The sequence below is a fragment of the Apteryx rowi genome, unplaced genomic scaffold, assembly GCF_003343035.1.
Source record: "Apteryx rowi isolate R43461 unplaced genomic scaffold, aptRow1 scaffold_97, whole genome shotgun sequence".
In the NCBI taxonomy this organism is placed as follows: domain Eukaryota; kingdom Metazoa; phylum Chordata; class Aves; order Apterygiformes; family Apterygidae; genus Apteryx; species Apteryx rowi.
Genome location: NW_020451282.1, coordinates 1,378,168 through 1,386,025, shown reverse-complemented (window position 1 = coordinate 1,386,025; position 7,858 = coordinate 1,378,168). Strand labels below are relative to the sequence as shown.

General features: G+C 42.0%; 2 protein-coding genes across 2 annotated transcripts in view; one reads left to right on the top strand and one right to left on the bottom strand.

Moving 5' to 3' along the window:
• Nucleotides 1-2,758, bottom strand: part of GRPEL1 (GrpE like 1, mitochondrial) — an 8,491-nt gene extending 5,733 nt beyond the window's left edge. Inside the window, exons 1-3 of the mRNA XM_026054789.1 lie at nucleotides 2,639-2,758; nucleotides 2,035-2,203; nucleotides 394-475 (exon numbers count right to left, since the gene is read on the bottom strand). Coding sequence (XP_025910574.1) covers nucleotides 394-475; nucleotides 2,035-2,203; nucleotides 2,639-2,709 — 322 coding nt within the window. The 5' untranslated portion in view covers nucleotides 2,710-2,758. The remainder of the gene's footprint in view (nucleotides 1-393; nucleotides 476-2,034; nucleotides 2,204-2,638) is intronic.
• Nucleotides 2,759-2,887: 129 nt separating this feature from the next.
• SORCS2 (sortilin related VPS10 domain containing receptor 2) overlaps nucleotides 2,888-7,858 on the top strand; it is a 612,056-nt gene continuing 607,085 nt past the window's right edge. Inside the window, exons 1-2 of the mRNA XM_026054819.1 lie at nucleotides 2,888-3,513; nucleotides 3,682-5,079. Coding sequence (XP_025910604.1) covers nucleotides 5,074-5,079 — 6 coding nt within the window. The 5' untranslated portion in view covers nucleotides 2,888-3,513; nucleotides 3,682-5,073. The remainder of the gene's footprint in view (nucleotides 3,514-3,681; nucleotides 5,080-7,858) is intronic.

The window sequence follows — 7,858 nt, the reverse complement described above, 5'->3', positions numbered from 1 at the left end:
GGTGAGCAGAAGGAAAGCTCAAAATTTGAGACTGACTGTGTGAAAAAGGCAAACTTCAGGCTAAAAACCTTACTGAAAAATTCACTAGTGTGGCATATATTGTAGGAAATTAGATACCAAATTCAATCAAAATTTCAAGTTGTTGACTTCAACAGACCAAGTATCACCCTTGTCTAATGAGATGATTATAATCCTGAGGCAAAATCAGTTTAACCAAACAAGGAACTACTTAAATCTTTCTGCCTCAAATATGTTTTTAATCAAGTAGCCACAATATTCAGAAGGTACAACTTGTTAAAACTGTGGGCTAGTCAGCTCAGTTTCCATGCTTTGCATTGCATACTAGTATTCCTGGGTCTTACGAGTACACACACACATGGAGCCTCCACTGACCATATAACTTTGCCTCTTCTACCAGTTTCTGGCTTCTTTGCCTCACGTTTTCTGCATCTGCCAGGGCTCGCTTGTACTTGTCCTGAAGAAGGAAAAACAATTACAGAAGTGATTTCATTACAGGTGTTTGGGTACTCGTCAATAATTCAAACAAGCGTATTCAGTATAAAATAGCATTTTAAACAATAACATGGCCTAAATCCACAGTTTAAAGATTAATTTGAAGACAACATGCCAAGTATCACAGCATCATTGCTACACAGGCAAGTCTTGGCTTCATTTCAGTGCACAGAGAAGTAAGGGGAAGGAAGCAAGATGGGTTTCCAGACTCTCAGTATTTGCCAACAAATCAGTCTGGCAGGAATTTTCAGCACTAGGGATATATGAAGTTTTATGAATCAAAGATTCCTGCTTCTTCTGATATGTGTTCAGAGAAAGCCTTTATAAGTCATAAGATATTCTGAAACCATGTCAAACAAGATTCAACCCAACCATTCCTTTCAAGCCACCTCTCTCCTCTCCACACCAGTACCCTCCAGTTTTTTCAAACCTTATGGACTATGAAGTCTAACTCTTCTGTTAATCAGGTTAAGTTTAGGTGTGTTTCCAGCAAGATGGCTATACAGCAGCATATGTACTAAGACCTAAATCCAATAAAGTTAGGCACTTCAGGTTGAGTGCTTCACCACCTAACCCAGAATTCTATGTTGGACTTCCACATTCAATATGCTTGACTTTCACAAGCTAATTATCTCAGAACTGAATAAAAACAGTCAATGAGTTGTCTGAAGAGCCACCTTAGGTAGCCAATAGAAAATCCTGTCCATAGAGATGTTAAATAACACCTCAGTTTTGTCCTTCAGTGCTTTGGTAAGGGCATCAGAAAGGAATCTCAATCCACTTTTGATCTATAGGCACTGTTTCTAGAAAAGATTCTGGGTTACTTCTCAACAGCTCAAACACTCTAGAAGGACACTCTTCATAAAGTACTCATCCAGAAAATCAATACCTTTGTTTAATCCACACCTCCCATTTTTTAGGACATTCTTCACCCTCTGCTGAAGTCACACATGTAAGATTCATTAGGCCAGAAAGAGGAAGCATGTGTTTAAAGGACCCTCCAGGAAAGGAGAGAAGGGTTGAAACTCCCACTTTCTAAGCACTTTAATAAGTACACTATCACATAAAAGCTAAGCATCATTAACCTCAACCTTTGGAAAAATCAGCAACTATGTTTTCAGAAATCTTGTTCTCAGTGCACACAAACGCATACCCAAAGATGCACTCAAACCCTTCAAAAGACTTCCAGAAATTATTTCTCCACTGAGCAAAAACATAAGTGAACTGAAATCAGTGAAACTAAATTAACAAGATTTCAGACTGGAGGAGGTTGAATTCCATCCAGAATCTAAATGAAACTGAGCAAAAATATTCCATCTTTGTCTGGAACCCAAGATACATCCCAGGTCTTGCAGTACATCTAGTCTTAAGTTTAATGAAATTATCACATTCAAACTTTTTATCCATGAACTAACAGCAGCCACACAGCCCTATCCAGACTGTGCACAGAGAACCTGCCTTCGACACTCTTAGGTATGCAGTTTGTTAAGTATGCACACCAACTGACCGAAAGACACTTACATTAACTTCTTTTAGTTGTTCTTCCAGTTTTGCCTTTTCTTCAGCTAACATTTTCTCAGCAGAGCTTGGTTCAGCCTTCTGTTCATTTTGACTCTGACTCTGGTCCTCTTCCAAATTCTGGCCGTTATTTTTCTGCTGTGTTGCTACACAAAGCAGTCGTGGAGAAGTCCTAAGGCAAAAAAACATTTGGACCTTAATCAGTCGCTTACTTTAGAAAATATTAGCATTTTCTGGACATACTGATGCTTCAGTGTCTACTACACCCTCGTGTTAAAGCGAGAGCTAACGCAGCAGTGCCAGGCCCGTGGAAACTGCTCCCAGAACCTGTGCTCAGACGGCCCCAAGGAAGCCCCGCGGGCCTGGGCGCCGCCGGGACCCCTTCGGGAGGCGGCGGGGCGGCGCCAGCCGCCCTTGCCCCGGCGGCTGCAGAAGGGGCGCCCCGGCGCCGAGCCGGGGCCRGGCCCGAGGCCTCCCCGCGGCTGCTGGGGGAAGGGGGCCTGGCGGGGCGGCTCGCAGCGCGGGGCAGGGGGAGGACGAGGACGGACGCGGAGCGGAGCCGCCGCGACGTGCCCGAGGCGAGGCCGGGCGGCGGCACGACCCTCACCTCAGCGAGAGGCTCAGCAGCGGGTAGCGCGAGCGCAGCGCGCCCCGCACGCACTGGGCCACGGCTGCCATGGTTCCTCCCTGCCCGGGCCGCCGCAACCGACCCCTGCGCGCCCCGCCCGCCAATGGGCGAGCGCTCGCGCTGCGAGTGACGCGGCAAGTGGCCAATTCTCGGGGCGGAAGCGGGCACGCGGGGCGAGGCGAGGCGAGGGGGTGGGACTTCCAGCTCTTCCGGGGCGCTGCAGCAAGCTTGAGTGAGGGGAAGTGCCCCTCCCCCCCGGCGGAAGGGGTCGGCGGGGGGCGGGGCGGTGTTTCTGCCTTGCGGCCATTTTGTCTCCTGTGGGGAGCTCGATGTCGGGTGGGAAGGGAGGTGTTGTTTGGTATTTGCTGTTTTTTGTGGGGATTAAGTATAATGTAGGAATTGATAATCTGCAGATGATAACGGGGCTTGGCTTTGGTATTTCCCTGTCAAAGCTGGCTGGCACGRGCAGAGGCAATGTGGTGGCTGCCATTGGTTCAGTTTAAGTGTCTGTGTGTTTCCTCTGGGAGTTGTGACTGGAAAAGTTCCCAGTTGGAGATTGTGGCTCATTTTTTTTAAAAGCTTCTGAATAAGCTTGTTATCAATAATACCTGTTTGGGAGGTGAAGCTGTGGGAAATGTCTTTGCTTGTTGTCAGTGCTGCATATGATTCATCCATAAGCTTCTGCATAAAGGTTTTCATTATGGGTGGTTATGTGATTATATACACTGGCAATAACTGCTGTATACACTCTCCCTGGAGATTCATGATTGAAAGTCTTAAGCCTTCATAAAAAAGGATAAAATTCCTAACCCAGTGGTTCCAAAAGCGGCCTTCTACTGGAGCAAGTTTCCCAAGTAAGTGCAGGCTGCAGGAATCCTGCTCAGTGATGCTTCATTGACTTTTTAACTTTGTCAGTGTTGCCAATTAGTTTGTCATTATCATTTTAAAAGGAAAATCAAGGTCATACAGGATATAGGACTGTATCCTGTGGTCCCAGAGTGACTGTTTTTTTTTTTTCACAGATGCCTAAACACCAGCTGTTACCAGATTTTTGTGTGCATTTGTGGTCCTTCCAAATGAAATCTGAAGAATAGCGAAGATGTAGATTCAACAATGCAAATTCAGTAAATGTGTTATTTTCAAGTGCACAGTTAAAGTATTATTAACAACAACCCCCCCCCCCAAAGTTGCGAAAGAAATATCCAGCTTCCCACATGAGAATCCTGCAAAAGCTAGGGTCTTGCTAATTTAAATCAAACTTGCAGAGTGCATGTAGTTTTCAGCATGGCCTTTATTTGGCAGGGTTTGTCTGTGATGTATCTCTTCATGCAGGATAAATGTTTTAATGGGCCAATGTCCTCATAGCATAACAGTTTTTACATTCCAAGGAATCACGCTGTCTCTTTCTGTTTACGTGGATGTGGATTTTTCCTTTTAGCTTGTGAGAAGATCTGGAAGAGTCAGGACCATACCAGTATACACTCTTCAGTTACAACAGGCAATACCTCTAAGATCAGAATGAGCAAATGGTTTTGCAGTTTGTGGTTTTTTTTTCACGTCAGTGATCATTGCTTGGTGGTACAATGCTGATACTGGCAAAGTGCTTGCCTGTGCAGCACAAAGCACAGAAAAAGAGTAATGTAATATAGCAACATGATAGTGTTGCTCTACTGCTCTTGCTATCCACCTGCTGTTTTCTGACAAGTAGATAAGCCAGAAATTCCAAGCTTTGTCCTTATAATACTAAAAAAAAAATAAATAAATAAAGGGGGGGGATGTAGAATCTGTTAAAGATGCAGATAATATTGTAGCAGAATCAGAGAGAACAAGGAGAAAAATGAGGAGAGTCATAAAGGAAGATACCAGCAGAAGCCATGAAGAAATGAGACAGAGAAGGAAAGCAGGTCTTCACGTATGATGTTTTTAAAATGTTTCCTGGGGAGATTATTATCTCCTTACAAAACACAGCCAGCCGGTCTGCCTGTGTCATCTCTCTGTGTCTGTTGTTTTCCCCTGACACCCTTTGCGTGTAGGTTTTCTTCACTCCCTGCTGCTACCATCTCTGGAAGTTGTGCTTGATTAAGGATTGATAACAGAAGGCTGAGAAGAACGCATTGCCACTAAGTCTGACTAATGATTGAGTAAAATATATTGGACTCAAAACTTCTGAAACACATTCATTCCTGCATTAGGACCCATTTACCCCAAATGAGAGCTCAGAAGCTTTTTGCAAGCAAATTTTCAAGTCACTCCACTCTGAAAGTGTGTTTTGGTGTGATTTTCTCAACTTCAAAGGCTGTCAAGAAAAACCTACAGCTGGCACAGGTGCTGATGGATCATGACTAAAAAGCAGATGCAGCACGAAAAAAGGGCATGCAAGATTACATGGAGCTTGTTTGCTTATATGACTGGTGATGTCCGTAAGTACCTTCCCACTTTCAAAGGCATCATTATTGTATTAAGGCAGTACTGAGATGTCTGGGAGCTGAAAGACCCATTTCCCATTTTGCATTGCACAATGCAAAGTGAGGCAAATCCACCCTCAAGTGGTTTACATTTGCCCTTAAAATATAAAACTATACCTAACAAAAAAAGGTTTTCATGCTTTGTCCTGACTTTTGCAGCTGTTTTGCTTTACTTGTAGTGCCACCTAGTGGGTTGGGTTTTTTTATACTCRGCTAATGAGTATTCAGCGTCTGTTGCCTGACCTGGTTGGCAGTCACAGCTGTTGGTAACAAGCGTTGTTGTGTTCTTGAATAGTCCACTCACTATCAAGTGGTCTTTTGCTCTTCGCATAAATGCCGGATTTGAATAATATTTGACAATAAGTAATGCTCATCCTAAATCCTAAGACGTTAACCAGGTGCTGCTTTTCAACTTGATGTGGTTAAAAATGAATCTAACCTCTGATTAGTATGATAGAGATAGAATCAAGAATTCTGGATATAAGCCCCTGTTCCTCTAGCGATTCCCTTTGTGGCCTTGTGCAATTATTTAACACCGTTTCCACATTTCTACAACTACAAATTAAGGGTAGCAATCTTTCAGTACCTTACAAGAAAGTTGTTTAGAGAGCACAAGGGAATTTCTGTGATATTTTGAAAATTCAAAATGTCAGATAAATAATAAGTCTCTTTTTTATTACTAATATTGCACTTGTAGTAAAGAAAGTTGTACTCCTTTGAGATGAAAAATGCCCTATATGCAAGATTTGTGCTTGAAAAGTTTAAATAGAAATATCTTAAATTTTCATTTCTCTGATAGAAACACTAGTTCTGTCTCCTAATGCTACAATATAGTCCACTGATATTCAACGAGCAAACAGAATGCCATTACATTTGTGTTTCAAATATGAACTGCAACAGTATTATTAATGTTTTGAGGGTAAAAGCAAAAGGGTACCATATCCTCTCTCATCGGATATGTTATATGTCATTCTAATCAAAACCAAATATTGAACTATGGTGGGTGCAAGTGGAACGAAAAATATCAGAATATCTTTGTAAATATTCTAGCTGTGACCTTTCAAGCCAGTTATCAGGAAATAACTAAATCAAATTAAAAAATGTTAATTTGGCTCCAAGAATGTTACTGAACTATTCAGCAATGAAGACAAACTTATTCACACTTGTGCCCTTTAGAAGAAATCTCAGATAAGACCACTTACCCTTAATATGCTATAGTCTGTTGTAGGAAGATGTCTATTGTAAAAGTAAGGGACTGATCCTTGTGTATAAAATAATAAAAATGATTTCCTCTGAAAGGATTATTGAGACTGAGGGTCATCTACACCCTGGATTCACTGTAGACTGAGGACAGTAAAGATTGTAAATAATTACTTGGATCCAGAAATGTTAAATCCCATCTAGCGAAGTGTAAGGGTGCGGGTGGGGTGGCCCACAGAATCTTACTTCCCTTTAATTTAAGCGCTACTAAGTTGGTGAATCTGTACATGCAGAATTTTAGTGCAAACTCTTAAGAAATACCTTCCAAGAGAGAATGTGTAATATCTGCTTTCTGCCTAGTTTCTCCATAAATCTGGCAGAAAATCAGAATACAAAGTATGATTCTGTATTGTAAGGAGGGTGGTCTGATTCTCATAGCTTTTTGCTAACTAATTTGAAAGGTATGTTTTGTAACCATCTTGTTGCCTGGAGTATGTTGTCTCTGTGTTGCAAATCTAATAGTTATAGCCACAGGGCTCTGAAGAGAGCTAATTAGAGCAGTTTAGAATAACAAAAGTTCTGTTCCTAGGAGGACACTGAAGAGATCCTGCCCCAAAGCAGCATGCCACAATTTCAGAGAAAATTTATTATAATGTTCCTTTATAAGTCATCTGGTGTCCCAAGGATTTACAAATCTGGCTGTCTATTATGGTTTGCTCTCTTAGTCCTCGTGTAATCAGAGGTACTCATGAATGTACTGTAACATTCCTGGGGATATAAAAATGGAAAAATTATGTCAATGAAGCATCATCTGTCTTATCTTAAGGGAAGCTACTAGTTCCCAGTCAGAACCAGGTTGTTCGAGGCACAGAAACAATCTTCTATTGTGCTGATGTGGCTTTCTGCCTTTAGACAATATTATTGACCCTTGAGGGAAGGGTTTTCAAATCAATTGTGATTCTCATGAACTCTTAGTGTGGCGCCATTGATTTTCTTAATATTTTTCTTAAAAACAAATTGTTGTCTTTCAGCTTATCAGAACAACTCTGTTGGAATTGGAGGTCAGCCCCCCTCTCCCCTTTGTCGCATTTGCCAGGAAGACAGCAGTTGTCCATGTCCTCCATTTTGTACAAAGGCTAACAATGGAAGTACTATTACAGGAATGATGATATGACATTCAGGGCTACATTTTTCTTTCTTTCTTTCTTAATTTTTCTTTAAGGCTTGATAAATTAGTAGCTGTGGGTCCATTTCTGCTGCCCTTGGGTACAAGCAGTTGCTATTAGTCAAAGGGAATGTTGTATGGTGAAAGACTGCCAAGCCAGGTGCTAGGCAAATGGGCTGTTGGTAGCACTGTAAAAGCCTGAGGCTTGGCTATTTATTGCTCAAGTGTGACTTGTGCAAATGTTTCTCCCTTGCTTTTTACATATTTCTTCTGATGACTGACAGGATGTCGAGCTGCATGGTTGGTTGGGCTGATGCATGGAGCTCTGTTTAGGTAGGATGTTTTAGTGCTCTAATTCATACTTCAGCT